General features: G+C 45.3%; 1 protein-coding gene across 1 annotated transcript in view; it reads left to right on the top strand.

Annotated features, from left to right (window-relative positions):
• The window catches only part of LOC108545796 (dystrophin, isoforms A/C/F/G/H), a 460,097-nt gene that overhangs the window by 96,914 nt on the left and 339,254 nt on the right, over positions 1-23,929 (top strand). The window contains exon 36 of the mRNA XM_017897579.1: positions 1,210-1,315. Within this exon, the coding sequence (XP_017753068.1) occupies positions 1,210-1,315 (106 nt within the window). The remainder of the gene's footprint in view (positions 1-1,209; positions 1,316-23,929) is intronic.

The following is a 23,929-nucleotide window of genomic DNA, read 5'->3' as shown; positions in this document are numbered from 1 at the left end:
TCGTCTACAATAATACTGCGCGAGGCTCGCGGTAAGGAATTCGAGCAAAATAATAGTAAGAAACGTGGCTCGTAGATAGGCTCGATGTAAACATCGTCAGACTTGGACTGGCTCGAACCAGTTCTTGGTTAATTTTCGCAGATGTTTTCCTGTCTCAGTTACGTGTTATTCTTCGCCGTGTTCGGACGAAATGGCTCGACGCGTGACCGACCTTCCTCTCGACTATGGCGTTAGGCATCGGAACATAAATGGTAGGACAGCGTGTTAGAATTTAAAAATCGTGTTTTACGTAAGTGCAAAGAGTATCCTACGAGTTGCGAACAAGTTCTAGACCCATTAGCTGTATTCCGAAATAGTGGCAGGGAATAGACAGTGGTAAATTTCCAACTCGTCGAATCGTTTTTCGATTTCGGGGCTCGAGCGTTCGCTTATCAACGCGCGATGTTTATGCTCTCGCTTTGGGAAGCGACAACGGTGTCAGTAAGCCATTTACATTCGTACCCGCCGAATATAAAGCGAGAAGTTTTAATTAGTTGCCGTTTCGCGTGATTTTATTACACGGTATAATTACACGCGCTGACGGAACCGGATGATAATACGTGTTTCGTCCGCAATATGCTAATGAGGTTTTCAAAAAGCCGGAGCCCCCGTGCTTGTAACAATGGACTGCGAAAATGGTAGCTCGGTTTCTAGAATGCCTACGACCGATCGATAGGCCCGTGTAGCAGAAAGCAGCTACAACGAACAGGCAGAAACAGGTGATCGACCCCAGGCTTTCGCGGAACGTTTGATGGGGACGTTTACGCTTCGCGGAAATTTCTGAATAATTTTTCTCGTCGGTCGGATAAGGCGGAGAAAAGTGTTTTACCATTTAGAATAGGAAACCGGTCGCTGCGACTCGATCGGAGATGCTCGGGTAATTTTTATTATTCACGAGCAACGCTGTGTTCCCTCTTTCCCCTGTTTTCCCTCCTTTTTCCGGATTAAGGATTAGCGTTAATTTGTCGCGTTTCGCGTAGCACGTTGGCCCTGGTTTTATTTAAAAAAGCCGAGGACGAGATATTCGCGGGTTATGAAAGGAACGAGCTAAACCTCGCGAAGATCGTGCCACGGATTTTTATTCCTCGCCGGTTTTTAAATGGATACGACGCGTAGGTGATCTGACCGTTTTAATGGCTGTATTAATCCCCGAATTTCTGGTTTGCACAGGATGTCCTGCGAGAGCTGGGGCAGAAAAAGCCGCAGCTGGACGAGCTGGTGCACACCGCGGAAGCGCTTCGCGCGGACACGAATAGGCAGCAAGTGCACGGTAAAGGTAAGCTGGTTTCTTTTTCCCTTCTATTTCGACACTTTTTAACGGGCCGAATTTTTATTTCGCGTTTCCCATTTAATACCCGCCGCTTCGATTTAATTCCAATTACGCGGGTATTCGCACCTTGTTATTCTTCGTCATCTTCCTCGTACGTGCGAGTTTAACGCGACCATTTATTAGGTTAGGCGATAGCTCGTTGACGTTTCTCGTGCATAAAGCGCGAAGTCGCGAGATTTATCCGGATAACGCGAAACGTCCGTCCGGTTCGAAGCGTGTCGCGGAATTTGGCGAGACGAGGATATCGTCACCGCGGAAGATCGATATCCGTATCGATACCCGACGACCTTAATAAGTTTTTGCCGTCGTAATTGATAGCGGAGCACGGCCACTGCTTGCCAAGCACTTTTCAGGTCTCCGGCGAAATTCAGGAGTTTAATTATCGGCCTTGATTGCTCGGCCAAAGCCTGTAATAAATTGAACCATCTGTTCCACGGGACAGCTACTTATTATACCGAGTATCTTGCTCTAGGCCGTCCTTCCCAATCGTTTCTTACGTCTGATTGAATGGATCGCGTGCAAAGGAATCCCATTGTCAGCGAACTTCTTATGAAATCCTCCATTTGTCTTTCGTTTTATATTATACAGGCTGATTCGAAGCTCGCCGATCGGATATCGAGGCATTCCACTCTGATATCTAACCTAGAAAACTCCGCGGGAACGCTTCCTGTAGTTCTTGGTTCTTCTCGAAAAATCGAAGCTTCGTTATACCCACGCGTCGATTCGGTCTTCGTTAATTCCATATGGAAGAACGCTACATTCGTTCACAGCGATAAGAAACTTTGGTTCTTCTCGAAAAATCGAAGCTTCGTTATACCCACGCGTCGATTCGGTCTTCGTTAATTCGATATGGAAGAACGCTACATTCGTTCACAGCGATAAGAAACGGGGTAGTTGTGTTTCGTTATTGCCGATGCCGCGATACTTGCCCGAACGGTAATTGCAACTGTTAATTGGCGACTCGTTGATCCAGCCGACCGTTGGAAATTAGCCCGGCTAACCGATCGACGTTGGGTGCGCGATTCGATTGATTCGGAAACTTTTTAAATCCCCGCGAATCTGGCGTGGATTGACGCAATAGAGGGTCGAGCGCGGAGATTAACGGCGGTGCCGTTAATTGTTTCAAGAGCCCTGGAAAACTCTCTCTCCCGCCGATGTCGCATTGTTCCTTCTATATTAGCGTGCCGGTACTTGTCAGTCCCGTCTGGTACTACGCTCGTGCATTATAGCCAGACGATTCTTTCGCCCATTGTTTTCAACAGGCCGCCCACTCTGCGTGAAATAGGGAAGAAAGGGTTTCGCGTACCGGGCGTATCAACCAGTTGGTGCCCATCTCTTGCGTAATGTGTCGCAACCTGCATTTCTCCCCGAGGATTCTTATTAGCCACGCCTGCGCTTTCTTCCCTTTACATATTTTGGCACAGGTATCTACGTCGATATCGCGCGAGATCGCGACACGTTGTTTTCACCACACGGGGTACACCTCTTCCGCGAAACAGGAAGTTCAAAGTTCGCGTCGTATCGATGTTTCGACATTTCGGTGGAAATTTGCCAATTTTTCTGTCGAACCGCGAAATCTTCGGTTCCTCGGTGAAATATTTTTCGTTATTATTTCCCAAGGAATCGTTAGCGTCGAAATTTTTCCCATTTGAAAAATATTGCGATGCGCGAGATAGATGGACGCGATAAAACTTCCCACGATTCGCGTAGTCCCGTTTTTTGCACGTCTTGTGCCACATACGGTCTGGTATTATCGAGGTGAAAAATCACTTTGTTCCGACTGAAGAGTCCCGGACATTTCGCCGCCATTTCTTTCCTTAACTTTTCCTAAGCTCGGTTCCCGCCTGAATTAATGGTTTCGTTCACCGAGAACAACTCGAAACGCAAAATTCCTCGATAAATCCAGCGAATGGAAAAAATTTCACGGACAAGCTCGTCGAGGTTTACGCATCGTTGCGAAACGGCTTTTTCATCCCTGTCCGGCCGTTGTATTCGTTGGGATTGTAGCGAATCCACTTCTCACCCCGGTCACTCGTAGCTTTAACCCCTTAAGCGCCCAGGTCGTGACACTCTCGGATCTGACTCACGGATTTTACAATTTAAAAAATTTCATCCAATATACTTTCCCCTGTTTCTGACTGTAACTCGTGTCAGGTTCTTCTTCTTCTTTTAACAAACCGAATTACCAAAATAAAATTTGTATTCGGCGAATTTCTACAAATTTGCAGGGCACATAGGGATTAATATCGTTCCCTCGCCATCGCGTGCAGAGAAACGCATTAAAGTACCCAGCGAATCGCAGGAACGTATCGTGACGCGAACTCGTGAGACGTGGCTGGTACCCTGGTAAAAATTCTACCTAAAATGCAACGCGTGACGCCGAGGTAAAGACTCGCCGCGCTTCTCTCTTTAACATGGTCGGGAAGTAGGAAAGTTGGAGTGTCCAAAGTTAGCCAAGTTTATCGCTCAGGGGTAAATGCAAAAATAAAAGGGTTGCCGCGTTCTATCGATTTAAAAATCGCTGGTACTCGCAGGTTGCCGCTTTACGGCTGGCAACCCGATGTCTGTTTTTTCGTCTTGGCTGGCGTGCACGTGCCTCCTCGAGATTGAGCTTGGTGCTGAAGTGGCTCGACACGGCAGCCCCGGTTATATCGCAGGGCAGCCGCGTTTCGACCGTTCTCCACGGCAGATTTTTCATAACGGTCACGTTATCAAACCGTGGGCAAATGTGCACCTAGGTCTAGAAGCGCCGCTGTTCCCTCGCAGCCTTTAATTACCGGCACGAAACTCGCGGGACATGCTAACGCTCTCGCGTTTCACCTCCGTTTCTTCGATGCATCCCCTTTCCCGTGCACTTCGATTGTTTCGTGCTTTCTTCCGCTTTGCCTCCGCGTTGTAACGTACCCGCAACTTCGTACATCGCGTTACTATGCAGCCTGGCACATTTTCGTATCCCGGAAGTACGAAATCTTGGCGGGGGACGGGATTCGGTGTCGGTATCGCGAGCCCCGCGCGTAATTAAGGCAAATTGAAAATATCTCGAGTAGATTTGCGATGCGAATCAGAGTGGAGGGCACAAAGGAAACGGGGCCTTCGTCATAAATAAAGATCCTGGTGGAAATCCGAGGGAGCGTTTTCGCGAGTCGGAGCTACTTTCGCGATATGGGGGAAGCCATTTTATACGGAGTCATCGTTAGTCGAGCGTGCAAAATGACTTCATGAAACATTCAATTCCTGTCGTTTACGCAAACGATCTCCTTTCTACGTTGAATTATCCGGGCTGGAAATGTTTGGCGATATCGAAAGACACGCGTGTCGGAGTTAACGTTCGAGGCAGACGGCGCCGGCTTCGCCCGCGAGCACGATGGTAGTTGAATGTCTGGGTGTATCGGTATCGGTTTATTTCCCCCAAAAAGAGGTACGTAGATGGATGCAACTGGCTGGCATATACGTCGCATTGATTCCCTTTCCGTCGGATTTCGTATTCGTCGCCGGCACTTGCGCGACTTGTGACGGATAATGTACCGGCTGGCAGAAGAAGGGACGAGAAACGGTGGAAAACGTCTCGAGATAAGCCATCGTGGCCGCTTTTGTCCCGACGCGACGGTTACGTACAGTCAGCGAGGGAACTTTCTTTGAGGAAAATTCCACGCATTGTCTTTAGGCGTGCCGCGAGGCCTGGCGTCGCTTAATCGAATACTCGATCTCCTTCGGCATTGTTGCTAAAACCCTCGGTCGTAGAATTAAATTCTTCCCGTGTCGTTAATTAAACCCCTCTATTAGCCCGATAGGGCGGAAGATTCGCGTCCGGCGCTACCGGAAATCGAATTAACCCTAGGCGCGAACTAGTTTTCGGCATCGATCGCTGGGAACCGCGTTAAGAGAGTCGTGATTTTCTAGACGAATATTCGCCGTGTATTAAGCGTCGAATAAATATTTCCCTTTCAACGTCGCAATTCCGAAAATTTCCTAGGATTTCCACATTTTTTATGCAGTACAATCCTCTTAGACCCGTTTCACCGGCTGCGCGGAAAGTCTCCCTGACGCGCTGGTCAGACATAATCTAAGTAGTACAGTCCGCACTCCGGCCAGACATAAATTAAGTAGTGCAGACCAGGGATTGGTCGGACGCTGGTATCCAGTTGTCTTTTCGCAAAAAATTTCAGTACTGGCGATTTCTTACGGTGTTTACGCAACCCTGTGTATTTTCTCCAGGATTTCCAACCCAGTTAGGAGAGCGCAAAAGTGGAGTAAAATCGATATTTGCGTCGTTGGCGTATTTGCGAAAATTCACCGCGCGAGATTCACTCGGTATAGCGATTCGATTTACATAAACACGTTTCCGCGTATGCACGTTCGCACCCATCGTATCCGAATCGGGGATATATCGATATCGATTATACTCGCGCGTTAACAGCTGTTCGGAGATGATCCTTGGTTGACGCATTCTCGAGGTCGGTCCGGTGATCTCCTCATCTCATTCCTGCGTGTGGCTTTTAGGACACGCGTCCGTGGACGTCCGTGGACCATGGCGATAGGGCGGTGTACGAGATAGCAGTCGACTTGCACCCCAGGAATGAAGGCAAGAGCCACTTCAAAGCCGACAGAGTGCACGCGCTCGCGCGCAGCCTCACCGGCGTCCGTGTGTTCACCGCGTGTGCACCACGGTAGATGGATACACGTGCACGCAGCCTCAGGGGATAAACCGTGCCAATAACGCACCTCATTCTTGTCGCGTTACATAGTCCACGTATGTACGGCCGCTACATCCGTTCCGCTTTTTTAACTCGACGATACGATAGAGAATTCCAGAGCGAGTCACGGTTGCGTAACGGCCAACGTGAATCGACAAAGGGCGATCCGATTTTTCGATATTTTCCCACGAAACTTCGCCTCGAACGGGCTCCTTGCTCTTTTCTCTGCCTTTGTTTTCGCCCCGACTCGGCTGCGTCGATCGAGCGCGGTATTTTTGGAATCGTGGTTTTTCGGAAATCGCTTTGGGACGCGTGGACGCGCGAAAAGTGCAACCTGTTGCGAACAAGTCGGAACTTGGCATTCTCATCCTCGTGGATGATGTTTCATAATGGAGTCGATGAAGCAGGGTCTCCGTTTCCAGGGGGCAACCCATTCGTTCCGCGGGCCAAGAGTTATTCAATTTTCACGACTCGCGCGGAGCAAAAGAGCCCGATCGACCTAACTTTTACGACCCATTTTATGTCTCTTCGATAAACGTCGCGAAAAAGAACGTAGGATAAATTCGTTATATCGAGGAGCGTTTGATTTGCCGTGAAATCCCGTAAAAATGGCAGGATAGCGTAGAAATGCTGGCGACACGGTTCGCGATAGACCTACATCGAATACGATACGGTGTATACGGCGGCATATTGTCCTAGTAAATATACAGAAGCGACTGATACCGTGTAAATAACGTCTATTCGCCATCGACACCCATTTACCCGTGTTGTCTCATCCACTATCCTGATTAACCGAGTGTTTGCACGGTCTTTTCGATCATAACGATTGTAATTTCGCCCCTCTGTGCGAGCCGAACAAACGAGAAAGGGTGGAAGGAAAAACGGGGCGGAAAACGCAGCGGAATAATTTTTCCATCTGAAAAGTTTGACGCCTTTCCCGTTTTCTCCACTGAGCTACGTTTCGCTGATAGACAAAGTATTCGCGCTGTTCGAAAGAACGGTGTTTAACCACGTGGAAAGCATAATCACGGTCCAAATGGTAGGAAAACACCCCCTTCTCCCTCGAAGCGCGCTGATATCTTGCCTCGAACTGCCTGCTTATTTTCCCGAACGTTTCCTTAATAAGTTTCGCAGTCTAACCTCGGTCTATCCGAGCTTTCCCGCCAGTTCTACTTATGGTTTATCTTTCCACGCTCGCGAACGACGTTTTCCTTTCCTTCGTCGAGGCCCAGTCGCGTACTTTTCATCACCGGAAATTCCACGCTCCCTTTCCACGTGGTTCCAGCCACGGTTACTTGACCTCCCTGCGAGTCTCGCCACTTCGCAATTACCTCGAATCTATGGCGACTTAGAAGCGTTGCATATCTCCCAAATTATACGTACTTTGGGTAACTTATTGCGACTAAAGTATCAGGACGCACCCCGGCCGCTCGCCTAATTGCTTAATTATGTCAATTAATGGGGGAACAGCGCAGCTCGCCAGCTGTGTTTCGCTTCCTCTCGGAGGAAGAAGTATATCCGGAACGTTTCAGACTCTGACACCCTTTCGCCTCGGGCTTTGAAGTAACGAGAGAGGGGTCTTTTGATTTTCAGACCGATGATAAGGTAACCGAGTGTAAAACGTTAACTGCAAATGGTTAATTATTCGAGACCCGGCAGCTGACCACGGATTCGATAACGCACTACGCTCCAATTATATTTGCGCTCGTCGTTTTTCTTTATTTACATTTTTCCTTTGCTCGATTGCGATTCCTGTTTGTCCGCTCCAGTTTTCCCCATTTGTTTATTTACCCGTTTCGTTTGTTTGTCTTTAACGATTTTGTTTATCCGGAAAAAATAGTTTATTTTTCCCGATACGCGACGATGAAGCGCAGTTGTAGTTATCGCGTGTAGAAGTTGCTTCAGCGTTTTAACGAGAACGCGTCCTGGAGGGTCGCGATCGAAGAACCGCCCAAGGATTAAGTGAAACTTTAATCGCGACGTACCGCCTAGATTCTAGAATTCGTTGAGCTACTCGGAGTGAAGGCAAACGATAAGCGTTGCACAGTGAGCAATTTGTGTATTTTCGAAATCGACGATTACGAGTTCGAAGCCGAAATTACCAAAGTAAAACGGAGGATTCAGAAATCCACTTTTTTTAAATACTACTAAAGCAGTTCTTTCATTTATAATCTTTTATCTGATCTATAATTAATATTAGTAATGGGTAGAGTGAGAAGAAAGAATTCTATGCGTTCATATTTCGCGCGCCTTCCAATATTTCGCGTAGACGAAGTTGAATGTACGCATGCGCCACTTTCGCGCGACTGTTCCTGCGCAGACGTCCATCATGGCTTCCGTATTACTGCGTATTTTCCCGACTGTTACGAAGAAATTTGAAGACACGAATAGATGTTTTCATCAATCCGACTTGAGATAACATAGAGCAGAGAGAACATGGCGTCCGTTCCATGTGTTGTTAATTTCGAGCTGCATGATTATGGTGATACGACATACGAACGGTGAGTCGATCGTTTTATGATTTGTCTGGCGTTGTACTGCGTCGTACGATGAACGATTAGAAACGACACATGACGCCGGTTGTACATTAGCATTTTATTCGCGAGCACAGCGATCTCGATTACGTATACTTATCTCTAGATTAATATTTCATTTTAAATTATGGACCAAGAAAATGGATAAAAGAGGGGCAGAAATGACAGATTGAAAAATTTTATTATACGCATTACGAAAATGCATAATAATTTTGTATTACTTATTAATCTTTTGCTACGTCAATTTTACAATGCAGTTCTAAGGGTTTATCCATTTTCCAGCTTTTTTTAAATACTGCTAAAGCAGTCCTTTCATCTATAAGAAATCGATATTGGTAATTAGTGGTTTCGGAATAAATAGTTTTGGACGTGGTCATTTTTCGCGTGCATCGTAATATTTCGTGTACATGAAGTTGTAAACTGCGCATGCGCTAGTTTCCCGCACAGTGTGACGTCACGCGTAGATGAATTTGCGAACTGCTCATGCGCGACTTTCGCGCAACTGCTCCTGCGCAGACGTCCAACATGGCTTTCGTATTGCCGCGTATTTTCTCCAGCGTCATGAAGAAATTTCACGAGGCACGAATAGGCACTTTTATCAATCCGACTGGAGATGACATACAGCAGAGAGAACAAGGCGTCCGTTTCATGTGTGGTTAACTTCGAGATGCTTAGTTACGGTGAAACGACATACGAACGGTGAGTCGATTGTTTCATGATTTGTCTGGCGTTCTATGACGTCATACGATAAACGTTTCGAAAAGACACATGACGCCGGTTGTAGTTTAGCATTTTCTTCGCAAGCACAGCGATCTCGATTACGTATACTTGTGTCTAGATTATTATTTCATTTTAAATTGCGGACCTGGAAAATGGATAAAAGAGGGACAGAAATATCAGATTGAAAAATTTTATTATACGCATTACGAAATTGCATAATATTTTGGTATTATTTATTAGTCTTTTCCTGCATTAATTTTACAGTGCAGTTCCAAGAGTTTATCTATTTTCCATTTTTTTTTTAAATGCTGTTAAAGCAGTTCTTTCATTTATTAATAGTGGATATTAGTAATTAATGGTTTCGGAATAAATAGTTTTGGGCGTGGTCACTTTTCGCGTGCATCGTAATATTTCGTGTACATGAAGTTGTAAACTGCGCATGCGTTAGTTTCCCGCGCAGTGTGACGTCACGCGTAGATGAATTTGCGAACTGCTCATGCGCGACTATCGCGCAACTGATCCTGCGCAGACGTCCATCATGGCTTCCGTGTTACCGCGTATTTTCCCGAGTGTTTTGAAGAAATTTCAAGACACGAATAGGCGTTTTCATGCATCCGACTGGAGATCACAGAGCAGAGAGAACAAGGAGTCCTTTCCATGCATAGTTAATTTTGAGATGCATAGTTACGGTGAAACGACATACGAATGGTGAGTCGATCATTTTATGGTTTTTCTGGTGTTCTATTGCGTCGTTCGATGAACGATTCGATACGACACATGACGCCGATTGTACTATAGCATTTTCTTCGCGAGCATAGCGATCACGATTACGTATACTTATCTCTAGATTAATATTTCATTTTAAATTGTGGACTAGGAAAATGGACAAAAGAAGGGCAGAAATAACAGGTTGAAAAATTTTATTATACGCATTACGAAATTGCATAATATTTTGGTATTATTTATTAGTCTTTTCCTGCATTAATTTTACAGTGCAGTTCCAAGAGTTTATCTATTTTCCATTTTTTTTTAAAATGCTGTTAAAGCAGTTCTTTCATTTATTAATAGTGGATATTAGTAATTAATGGTTTCGGAATAAATAGTTTTGGGCGTGGTCACATTTCGCGTGCATCGTAATATTTCGTGTAGATGAAGGTGTGAACTGCGCATGCGTTAGTTTCGCGCGGATTCTGACGTCACACGTAGATCAAGTTGCGATCTGCACATGCGCGACTTTCGCGCAACTGCTCCTGCGCAGATTTCCATCATGGCATCTGTGTTACCGCGTATTTTCCCGAGTGTTTTGAAGAAATTTGAAGACACGAATAGACGTTTTTATCAATTCGACTGGAAATTACATAGAGCAGGAAGAACAAGGCGTCCGTTCAACGTGTAGTTAATTTCGAGCTGCATAATTACGGTGGAACGACATACGAACGGTGAGTCGATTGTTTTATGATTTGTCTGGTGGTGACGTGCGACGAAGGATTCGAATCATTTTCATCGCAAGGATAGCGGTCGCGTGAACTTGCATAGGTTAATATTTCATTTATGCATGGTATATTTATATAGTATGTTATCCAGTTTAGATTAGGGTATTTTTGCTTTTCTAGTATTAGACAGTGTTAACACGAGTCGATTGGAAATTCAGAAATATTTAATCGTTCGTTTTATTCATTGCAGCTTCCTTTTCTCCTTAGATTTTTAATTGTGTGTTAGTATCGATGTCAGAAAGGTTTAAGAACAGATAATAACATGTATGTGAAAGAGAGAATTTAATTAATCAGTTACCAGTGATTGTGAATAGTCATGGCCTATATAGGAAACTGTACGTACCTGCCGAGTTCGTCCGGAAACACACGATCGTTGCCGACTTGCGCAATAATTATTTTTCTGTTAGTGTAGTCACTGATTTATTAATTCTTTCACTTTTATTCTGAAATTATAATATGTTTAATATAGCACAACATACTCGATTATGAATAGCAGTATACAAGTGCCCACTATACAAAGCCAAAGTACGAACTATTGAGTCTTTATATATATATTTAATTTTATTTATTATTTATATATTTAATATTATGTAAAATTAAATATATGTATAAAGACTCGATAGTTAGTGTTTTGACTTTGTATACTGGGCACTTGTATACTGTTATTTATAATCAGGTATATGAATACTACATGTATACTGTTATTCATATTCATCGGTGTACAAGTTTCTTGAGCATATAAATCTTATGGAAAATATTTATTGCAAATCCCTTTATGAGAAATATTTATTTATGAGTTACATGTTATTATAATTGGGTTCTCTCGTATTCGCTATGATACTGTATGCATCATAAAACTGATAGGAAAATTTTCGAAAGAATAATTTGAAATAAATCAAGATTGGTGCGTAGCTCTTAGCTTGGTATTATTTTCCAAAAAAAAAGATTTTTTTTGGACAACAATACCAATTACCAGGTCTCACCACGAGGAGGTGGCTACGCAGCGAGACCCGACATGCGCCCTAGTGGCGCAGCCTGCTGGTGCTGTCTGTATCAAAGGCACCCTAATCTAACTTGGAACGAATTGAGTTAAAATGACTCTACTGACACTTTATTATATTTCGTGTCTTACAAAAGGGGTTTCGGTTCGGTATACTGAAACTCTACAGTCGCAACGCTAAGATATTTTCAAGTTCCCATAAAAATAGGGAATGAAATATCAAACACGCGAGCTAATAGAAAATCGCGACGCGCCCGAACGAGTTCGCGATTATTCGAAAGACCGACTAGCCTAGGCGATGTACTCCCGTGTACAGAGATAACTTCATACCTCGGCACCCTCCCGATCGGGCCTAGCTCAATTCCAGTCACTGTCGCACTCGCCAAGACTTACACGTGGACCAAGGATAGTCCCTGAACCAATGAAACTTCTAGTGTCAACGCGAGGGCCCTGCTGGGCGGTTGCCGGCCAAGACAGACACTTCGCATCCCAGCCACACGGGGTAGAACTTAATCATCCCTGTGGTCTAACCGTAGATGGTACTAGTCCGTCAGCCAGCATGTGCCCGAGCCCAAGTCGCGTACGACTTAGGCAGCGGACCGCCCCGTCGAGGTCAGAAGACGCACTGATCCGAGGGGGTCACCCTGGAACCCGATGCATGACGAGATTGACAGTGACTGGAAATGAGTGTCGGAGACGAGTCGTGAGGATGACTTACGAAGCATGTACTTATCGAGTACACGAGAGCACGTCGCGTAGGCTAGTCGGTACTTACGAACGATCGCGATTATCGCGAGAACAATTATGTTCTATTTGCTAAACGAGGGGGATAAGAAAATGATAGAGAATTTATAAATTTCGCTCCAAATTAGGTAGCTTACCTTTGTACAGATAGCGCGCACATGATACTTAGTCTATGGATCTATCTTATGATTACTTAAAAGTAAACGCACGCATCGTTCATTGATGTGTCGCAAACAGAATCTTGAGAAACCTAAAAGCTAAAACAGAATATATTATTGTTAATATGTAGCTGAAAGGAAAGGGATTAGTACGAGGAAACCATCAAGGATAATAACCAAATGGAACGAGCAAGCCAACGACGAGACCTGAGCAACATAACTACGAGACAGAAACATTCCAACGGTGAGATATAAACATACCAACGAGGAAGCGCTCGAGTATTATACGAAATACTCGAACGCTCTAACGAAAACAAATCGAACGGAAGTCGTAAAATTTGTGAAAGGAAAGATTTAGCCAACGATGAGACATAAGTAAACCAACGACGAAGCATTCGAATATTGTACGAAATACTCGAATGCTGAAACAAAGAGACAAATAGAATGAAAGAAATAAAATCTGGAAGAAGAAAAATAATTAGAACCTGAAAGAAGAAATTATTATTAAATTATTTAAGAGAGTGGACAATGGCCACTGAATAGCCATTGATCTAGCCAACGATGGTATACAAATAAACCAACGACGAAGCATTCGCATGTTGTATAAAACACTTGAATGCATAGACAATGAAATCTAGAATAAGGAAATAGAATCTGAAAAAAGAAAGATAATTAAAACCTGAAACAGAAAGAAAAAATATTAACGCGGCTCGTCCGAAGTTCAAGCGACAACTGGCACGAGCCTGCACGCGGGCCCCTTATATAGCGGCGGCCGGCCGAAGATCGGCGAAAATTTCCGAACTTTACCGATTCCTTTAAAAGTTACTTTTCCGCTGTAATAATTAATAATTTATTAACTTTTTTGACTTTTATCGTTAATATACGTTACAAGCTATTTATTATCAAGAATTTTAATTTGCTATTAACAATAAATTTATAAATTTATTAACTTTTTGTAAATTACGAATATATTTTAACACAAATACGTTATTTGTTTAAGTAGTAGCTAATAATTTATTAACCTTTTTTTACTTTTATCGTTAATATAGGTTGCAAAATATTTGTTATTAACTATAAATGTAGTAATTTATTAACTTTTTGTTAATTATAGATACATTTTCTTTATAGATATATTTTCATGCAAATATGTTATATGTACTAGTAATAGCCTATAATTTAGTCATTTTTCCACTTGTATTATAAATTTACGTTGGGACCAATTTGTTATTAGAAATAAGTGTAATAATTTTTACACTTTTGCAAATTATTGGTACATTTAAACATTAGTATGATATTGTTCAAGTAATAACCAGTGAATTAATTCTTTTCTTGTATTATAAATTTACGCTATGAACAATTTATTATTAATAACAAATTGGATTATTTATACATTTTTATCAACTATAATTGTATTTGAATGATGTCATTGCTAAAAATTCCTTCCACTTACTTCTCGCAGCCTCAAAAATCGTCCAGTGTTAAACTGTAACACTGAAAATTTATAAAAGATAGGAAATATCTTAAACTTTGTGCGTAGCTCTTAGCTTGGTATCGTTTTCCAAAAATTATTCTTTGGTAAACGATACCAATTACCAGGTCTCACCACGAGGAGGTGGCTACGCATCGAGACCCGACATGCGCCCTAGTGGCGCAGCCTGCTGGTGCTATCTGTATCAAAGGTACCCTAATCTAACTTGGAGCGAATTAAGTTAAAGTGACTCTACTGACACTTTATTTTATTTCGTGTCTTACAAAGGGAACTTCGATTCGGTATACTGAAACTCTACTGTCGCAACGCTAAGATATTTTCAAGTTCCCATAAAAATAGGGAATGAAATATCAAACACGCGAGCAAATAGAAAATCGCGACGCGCCCGAACGAGTTCGCGATTATTCGAAAGACCGACTAGCCTAGGCGATGTACTCCCGTGTACAGAGATAACTTCATACCTCGGCACCCTCCCGATCGGGCCTAGCTCAATTCCAGTCACTGTCGCACTCGCCAAGACTTACACGTGGACCAAGGATAGTCCCTGAACCAATGAAACTTCTAGTGTCAACGCGAGGGCCCTGCTGGGCGGTTGCCGGCCAAGACAGACACTTCGCATCCCAGCCACACGGGGTAGAACTTAATCATCCCTGTGGTCTAACCGTAGATGGTACTAGTCCGTCAGCCAGCACGTGCCCGAGCCCCAGTCGCGTACGACTTAGGCAGCGGACCGCCCGGTCGAGGTCAGAAGACGCACTGATCCGAGGGGGTCACCCTGGAACCCGATGCATCACGAGATTGACAGTGACTGGAAATGAGTGTCGGAGACGAATCGTGAGGATGACTTGTGAAGCATGTACTTATCCAGTACACGAGAGCACTTCGCGTAGGCTAGTCGGTATTTACGAAAGATCGCGATTATCGCGAGAACAATTATGTTCTATTTGCTAAACGAGGGGAATAAGAAAATGATAGAGAATTTAAAAATTTCACTCCAAATTAGGTAGCTTACCTCTGTACGGATAGCGCGCACATGATACTTAGTCTATGGATCTATCTTATGATTACTTAAAAGTAAACGCACGCATCCTTCATTGATGTGTCGCAAACAGAATCTTGAGAAACCTAAAAGCTAAAACAGAATATATTATTGTTAATATAAACCTGAAAGGAAACGGATTAGTACGAGGAAAGGAGACGAATGACTAGAAACCATGAAGGTTAACCAAGTGGAAGGTACAACCCACCGATGAGACAGAAAGAAACCAACAACGAAACATTCGAATATTATACGAAATATTCGAATGTTCGAGTGAAAATGAATAGAAACGAACAAATAAAATGTGCAAAAAGAGTAATTAAAATCTGAAAAGAAAAAAGAAAATTAAAACCTGAAAAAAATAGATTAGACCTGAAAAAAAAGAAGAATTATTAAGAACTCAACAATGAGACATGAACAACCCAACGATGAGATCTGAACAACTCAACGATAAGACAAAACAAACCAACGATGAAACATGCGAATATTATACGAAATATTCGAATGTCCAAATATGAATAAATATAAACGAAAAATAACATCTGAAATAAACAAAAATAATTAATACCTGAAAAAATAAAAAATGATTAAAATCTGGAAGAAGAACATAATTAATAGCTGAAAATAAAAAAATTATTAGTAAACTGGTTTTATGGGGTGGGAGGTGGATGGGGTGGCTAGTCCCAACCACATTGCGGACCCCACCCCTCGCGCACAACGAAAATTTTAACGTGTCACTTCCGAAGTCGAACCGACAAATGACTGAAGCATCGGAGCGTCGCCCCTTATATAGTCTCTGATCGGCCGAGGCCCCCCACCCTGATCGAAAATTTTGGAACTTCATCGAATCCATTAATTATTATTTTTCCGCTGTAATAGCTAATAATTTATTAATTTTTTCTCTTTTATTATACATATACGATGCGAGCAATTTGGTATTAACAATATCAATTTGTTATTAACAATAGGTGCATTCATTTACAATCTTTTTGTAAATTATACGTACATTTTACCACAAGTACGTTCTAAGCTCACGCAGTAGCCAATAATTTATTAATTTTTTCACTTTTATTATGAATTTTCGTTGTGCACAATTTGTTATTAACGATAAATATAACAATTTAGAAAGTTTTTACAAATTACAGCTACATTTATGCTTTCCGAGTATAAACTCCCACGGTGCACTTATATTATTAATATTTTGCCTCGTTGAATTGCAAAGCTTATGTCGATAGAACGTACTTTATGGGGGAAATGTGAAAAACATAAAATTTCTTTAGTCATCATCGGAGCATTAAATTTCTTCAGCTTTTGACGACTTATATCTCCGTAATTGGTAATTATATTTCAAAATTTCACGCGGCGTTCGATGTAACGAAATATGCAATATATAACAAGTATGTCGCAGTAGGAAAACGCAGTCTCAGCCTTGAAAAATAGACTTTTATTCAGCCTTTTTGTCGAAATTCCCCACTGTGCGCTGTTTCGTGGCTGCGGGAACTTACATGCTCGGGTCTCGGAGTGAATCGGAAGTCAAAGAACTGCTTCCTTTGTTTGCAGGATCGATCGCGAGAATCGTTCCTTTAAAACGGTTCACGGTAAACGATTAAAATTCCTTTCGTTATCGAAACCCTTTGGTCGGCGATGGCCACGCATTCCGGAACCCGGTACCCGGAACTCGGAAGCCCCCTCGGTCGCCGTGAAACGGAAACGCTGTGTCGTTCCACGTCGGAGGAGGCGTGTTTTCTGCGCGTTTCGCGTGGATGGAAAAGCGAGGAGGGAAGGAGGGAAAAAATAAGGGGTGGAAAAGGTGCTGCCGCGACAAGCATAATGGGAAATCGTTGATGGAGACATTATGCTTCCTCCATTACACACGGCGAGTACGATGCTGCTTAAGGGTCGCCGTTGTTTGGGAAGATTGCTTTTCCCTGCCACGAGAAAAACTCGCTACCTCCGAAAGAGGACGACCCGTCGTTTCGTGCATGGTCGAAGTTGTATTACGCCATTAACGGGCTAATTGGATTTAAAAATGCAGCTTCCCTCGCCGGCTCTGCTCTTGACACATTTTTCTTCTTTGATGCCACGCAGACTTTCGCGGTTTGCCGAACGAACCGGCACTGCGCGCAACGTAATTCGTTCGTGGTCGTGGGTACATATTAGTTTGGGCTAAGGTAATTTCGCCGCAATCCCTTTTCCCGTTGTTCTTCCGCTCTGGAAACGTCGCGTTTGTCTGCGTTACGCGCTCAACCTCACCGATTGCAAGAACCTCCTCGACCAAGTACTTGTCGAACGTGTACTCGTTTAGCCCTTTGTTTCGAGACAAAAGTGGCAATTTGCGTTTTTATATAAAACGCGCACACTAGATCCTCGAGCGGTTTCCGCGTTGAGAAACGTTCTGGTCGCGAAAAAACCATCGTCTCATTGATCTCTTCATCCTTCCGACGCGTCCAACTCCGAATTGCTCGGCTTTGCTGCAAATCTCGTTCGATTTCCCGGAGAACGTAGGTATTTCCAGTGGATCTCTCGCGGAAGGCGAGCCTCGGATGATCCCGCGAACAAAAACACGCTGGATTCGAGTCGGGAGATCCAGCTGGCCGCGCGGTATCACTCGCACGATTTGTCCATTTGTTAGAAATGGATGTTCGCTGCCGTCCGACCGTTTTCCGGTTATTCTTCCAGAATTCCAGCCATCTTCGTATCCTAACCGCACGCGAATCCTCGTTTCAAAGCTGCCCCGAGTTTCAATATCTTCGTTTCTCGAGACAGGGAAGCATCGATCTTCTCGAAGAACGAGAAATACTTGTAAATAATCGTTGCCGGAAGTCGAAGCACGGGACTCTCGGGCTGCTTTATGGAACGTCAGAGTCGATTCTCGGTATTTTCTCCCAAACGGTTTCACGGGACCCCGTGGAAAAACGGTCGAATGCACCGGGCTTTATTCCCGTCACGTAGTAAATGCATCCGAGGCAATTTTACGGACGCGTCATCCGAGCATTTTCATTTTCGGGCCCCGGTATTCCGGCGTAACCGTTTCGTTGGTTGCGCGTGTCATAAATCATGGGTGTGCCTGACATTTACACATCCTCGCACGCGCTCGGTTCCATGCCGGTAGTATTCAGACGGAGCTGTCTCGCCTTGGCCGCTACATTGTTCGCGGGTTTTGCCTTCCGAGGAACGAAATAAAAGTCGCGTTCCGTGGTGGCAGCCACGCGAAGACATTCGCGTTAACTTTCGCCGAATAAACAGCGCGCGATATTAATTACGGGACGGTCTGACGGCCGGCATTCGTTGGGTGTCGGCCAGAGGCGAGTGGAAAGACGAGAAATCACGAGGAAGGGAAAAAGGAGAAGGTCGAACGGGTACGGAAAAGACGTATGGCGGTATTTGAGGCGAGGGAAAAACCAACGGATCACCGAGTCTTTCTTCGAGCGTACGTGCATCTTCGATCGAGGATATCGACGATAAGACGCAGGATTTTCCGTCTCCTCCTCCTTCTGCAGTTACTCCTCTTCTCCTCTTCTCGACCCTCGCGTTCTCCTGGATCCGACTTTAATAATTCACGTCACGCAGTCTTCGATACGCCAGCCAAGGAAATACTCCTGGGGAATTTGCTTTCGGTGCACGGGAACGGCCGCGTGTCGATATATTTTATTTACTGCCCCCTTTTTCCATTGATTCCTCGTCACCGGTTGATCTATGGATTTTCCACCGGTATTCCTCGGCATCTGCCTCTAGTCGCGTGTTGCTACGTCCATTCTCCTACCTTTGTCTCGCGGTCGTCGAATCGCGATCCTCGACTCGTTGCTTGGTCCGATCGGAACGAGGAGGACGCCTTGCCTATCGGTTTTTCTTCCGCGCCTCGCGATCGTCGCTTATTCTTGTTACGGAGATTGCTTCCTCGAACGAGATACTCCCCTGGACGTTCCATTTTTGGGCAGGTACTTCGAGGTAAAATTGTTGTTTCTTCGAGCCCTCGTAAATCGCTTTCCACGTCGCACGGTCTCGCGTGTCTCTTTTCCGCGAAGAGAAATGGCGAATGGGGTGTAAAAAGGGTCGATCGCGATAACTGCGAAGAATTCTACCCTCGCGTTTATCGCGATCCCTTCTCCCCCCGATACGCATTTTTCTCTCTTAGTTAATCCGCCGATTTTTTATTCATCCCCAAAAATTCTCGCGGACCGTTTTAAGCCACGAGTAATTTTACCGATGCGCCGATTACATCGACGAAGCTCCGTTCCCGATAAACATCCTTTCCGGCGAGTTCTAGGATCCGTCGATGTCATCCTGTAGCATCGGAACGGTATAAAAAGCAAAGTCTCCTCGGAAAGCTTCTTTGCTCCTCGTCTTTTGTTTCTCTGAAATAAGACTAACGACGAAAGTAGACAAATTCAAAGGGGGATAATTCCTTTCCTCCAAGACGACCCTAAAGTTTCTCCGGAGGCGGACCAAGGGGATTGAAATACCTCCGAAATAAACGCACGTTGATTGGAAAAGACTTGCTCGAATTGGTCTTAATGAGTTTCGCCGCAAAATAGAAGCATTAAGTGCAACGGACGTTTAATTCTAGGGGAAACAAAGACCCTTCGGTGGGTATTTCGGAGGCACAAAAGATTTCATTTAATCGAACAAACGACTTTCGAACCTCGCGTGTTTCCCGTGACGAACGCGCGTGTATAGTACGATCCTCGACGGGAGATCGACATCCGCGATCCCGTATGAAAATCCAAACATCTCGGAGAATATTCGGGCACAGGGGAACAAACAGGAGCAAGCAGGAACAAACAGAAACGGACAACAGCTGCGACGATCGACGCCCTTCGTGACTAATTCCGATATACCGAAAGTGGCAGCGTAAAGACGAGCTCCTTGGTTTCCAGCGTTATCCATTTTCAGTCCCATTCCCGACATCCTGCCCCGAACAATACGGTGCCTGCCTCTCGTCCCTCTGTTTAACCGGCAAATGCAATTTCACGCGTTTCGGGGCTTTATGCTCTCCTCCCTGTTGTTTTCTCGCGCTCGCCAACTGTTTGCCGCGCGTTTCGCGTTACGATCGAAACGCAAACGCGAAACGTTTATCGCGTTCATTACCGATCTCGTGCAAATTTTTTCGACCATTTCCCTCCTCTGCTTTTTCTCACCCGTACTCTCGTCGATCATATTCAGCCGAGTCAGACGTCTCGCGTTTTATGATCACGCATCCGCGCGCACGGGATCTTCGGTGTTGGCAGACGCGAACAATACCGTCATCACCGGGATGTATCGCGATTCGCACTTCCGGCGAGCGCGAACGCGGCTGAAAACCATGGAAAATCCGATTATTCGTATCACCGACGCGTACGAGAGCGCTCGGGGAACGAGAGAGCGAGAGAGAGGCAGAGAGCCCGGCCCGGCCGGATTTCCAAAGCCGACACCGCATTTGCGGGGAAATTACAATATAACGCGCGCCCTCTGCGCAAAGCGGAATTTATTACAGCGCGTTTACACGCGTAAAACACACGTAAACGACGTTGATCGACCCAGGGAATTGGTGGCGCGTGAAAAGTGGTCGGCTCGTTCGACGCTCGATTATCTTGCTTGCTTAGAGCGTAATCGCTCGTTTGTTTCGTTCATTTGCTTCTACGCGTGATGGCAATTTACCGCAGAGTTGGACGGGCCGATGACGAACGACGAGCCTCGGACGTCGAATCGTAAAGAGCTTCGTCGACCGAGTCATCGTCGTCGCGTCGCGTCATTTACGTTCGAGGATTCCGCGAGGAGATAACGAGCGCGAGGCGAGCGGAGAATTTCGTTAGGAAACGTTGTTTCGCGGCGTCAGCCTCGCAAGGGGCTAATATAGATGGTAATTATTCAAGCCGACGCGGGCAAATGAATTTGAATATGTACCGAGGTTCAGGGCTGTACCGTTCGTAACAAACTATTCCATTTTGCTTCTCTCGATCCACTTATGCCCGCGATTTACGCGCTTCCGATCTACTCTCACTCGCGCGCAATTCGCTCGGGAGCGAATCGAATGCTAACGAGCTTGTACCTTGTTCCAAGCTTTCCCTCCGACTGTCGGACATTCGTTAAAGGCGAGAAAAGAATTTCGAGGGAGGAAGTTATTAAAGTTTCTTGCCACGTAGGGTTAGAAACGACCCCGACGGGACTCGGCGAGGGTTTAAAGAACGAGAATGTCCCGGTTATGAGTTTTACGAGCGACCGGTAGGTAGATCGAACGAGAGAGACCCCGATCTGCCGAAACTCGTTGAAAATTCCAATAAAGCTAACGATTTTCTCTTGGACAAATGAGCCCTCGGTATGCACCGCGTCTGGGTGCATGTCCGCCCGTTCGATCGGCCAGTCTTCCCTTATCAAATTCCTACCCGATTCGTGAAAATATCCCGCACTCCTTCGAATCTTCGACACGATTATCGACGGACTCAAGGAGCGTTTCTCTAGTGTTTCATCCTCGAGTCGAGGAGAGTATGGCGTCGCGAGAACTCGTATCCTTTTCGCCGTGCAACTTCCGGCAGTTGCGTCGAACTTTTAAAACTCCTAATCTTTTGCTTAATATCCCGGGATAGATTGCCTTCGTAACGATAATCCAATCGCTGGAAGGATCTCCTTCGAGCGCACTCGTCTGGCAACTTCCGCGACTCATTTTCCTCTGATTTGTACCACCCCTTTTTACAGGGTTTCCGTGAGTTTTTATGGACTTTTATGGATTTTTATGGACTTTTTCGTTTTCGGTTTGCATCGGCGATGATGTTGGATCGAAGGCAACCTGGTGCACGTGTCGGTGGAAATCGAGAGGCGCGAAAGCCCGAAAGCTCGGGCTGGAAAAGGGAACTCTCGCGAGTGCGGGACGAGCGATGAATTAGTATCGCAGGTTGTAGCGGCCAGGCGAGATAATCCACGCGCGCGCGCGCGCGCTGCGAAACGATTCCCCTACGATTTACAGGAAAGCCATTTTGCGGAATAAGAGTGTTCTCGAATCTGCTGGCGAAGATAAGGGTAGATTACGTATAGGCGCGGTGCTTAACTTCTTCCATATAACGTTCCACACAGCCGTGGAACGATCTCGTTCGTTGAATTTTTATGGTTGTTCGCCGTAGCAGCTGTAACGCCCTAGAAAGTACGATAGTATTATTACGCCCGGAGATCTTAAAATATTGCCTGGCCGTATATTTCATGTAAGTGGGCGATTCCGTTGCCTCAGACAGAGAAAACGAGCGGGACAGGGCGACGGACAGAGCTAGACGCGGAGCTAGAGACAGTGGCGGAGACCGGGGGTGAGACAGAGGTAGACAGGGGTAGAGGAAGCGAGAGGTTCGATCGAAAGTTGCATTTATTCCATTCCGTTTGTGTTGCTTTCAATGAGACCGCGGGTTTCGCGGAACACGGGAACGTAAATCACCACGCAACAATAGGATAGAAAAATTGCGAGCTCGTACTTATCGAATCCTCCGACGCGACTCAGTTTCGTGGGTCGTGGTATCGGGTAGGTAACGCGCATACCACGGCGAAAACACGCGCACCCTATAGCGCGTTACCAATTACACCCTCAGGGATAACAACGAAATTTGAAATTTAAATTCGAAGATTACAAATCTCGCGTAGAGGTAGACCGAGAGGCAGAGAGTGCCGGGTTCTGTAAACCGTGTCAAAAAATATCACGGATATTTCGCTGCTGTTCACCTCGACGGATCCCCATTTCGCGAGAGATTCGAGCAGGACGAGCGGATCTTCGGGGATCGAGATCGTGGACACCCATGGAACGCTCGGTAACCATCGCGAGCGGTTTCTCTTCGGCTAATAAACTACTCGGGGGATTTGGCTCGTCCTCGCACCCTCCGGTTCCGTGGTCGACGATCGAAATATTCCGCCGCTGTTCCATGGAAAGGTATTACCGAAACGAATGCCGGCGTCGTTCTTTCTCTCCTTGTCCGATTTTACTACCGTCTGCCGATAGAAGACGCGAGATCGTCGAATCGGATCGTAACGTTTCCCCCTGGCCCATGGAAATCAGCTTCGACAACCGCGGAATGGCGCTTTTTCGATCGCGCCATCCGCGCGTTTCGGTCAATCGATACTCACCCGTGCTGCTTTTTTTCCTTCCTTCGCGTTTTATTTTCTTCCTCCCTCTTTCCCCTCTTCCCTCGATTTTTCCCTCGTATCGCTCGTATCCGCAACGCAACAGTTACTTTTGTCACCCGGTTTCCACGCGGAATTTAATATCAGACCGCCTGGTTACGACGATTAATCGCGCGCGGATCGCCGAACGATGGAATTAAACTTTCTGCTCGTTAATTGCAGTTTGCGTACGGGATTATTAGGTCCGTGGAAAACTCGTTCCGTCACTCGTTCCATCGACACCGATTTAGCCAGACGCGACAGCCACTTTGCGGTCGGTTCTTTAATTCGCGTTGATTAACTTTCCCCGTGATAATTGATATCGATATCCCTATTTATTCCGATTAACCAGCCCCGCCGTTGATATATCCGAATCCTCGTCGAGGCTGGGAACCGCGTATCCGCCGATCCTTCCAGCTTCCCGACTCGACGATAAATTTCCATCTTCTTCGAACGCGATTCATCGATCGTTTGCCGTTATCGGGGACACGTAAACCGCTTCGTTCGCCGATAGGTGACAAAACGACGACAGCGAGGCGAGATACTCTCTCTGGTCGGAACTCGATTTCCCGAGTCG

The sequence above is a fragment of the Eufriesea mexicana genome, unplaced genomic scaffold, assembly GCF_001483705.2.
Source record: "Eufriesea mexicana isolate 0111107269 unplaced genomic scaffold, ASM148370v2 scaffold549, whole genome shotgun sequence".
NCBI lineage: Eukaryota > Metazoa > Arthropoda > Insecta > Hymenoptera > Apidae > Eufriesea > Eufriesea mexicana.
The sequence above is the reverse complement of the archived record's forward strand: the minus strand, read 5'-3'. Positions and strand labels throughout refer to the sequence as shown.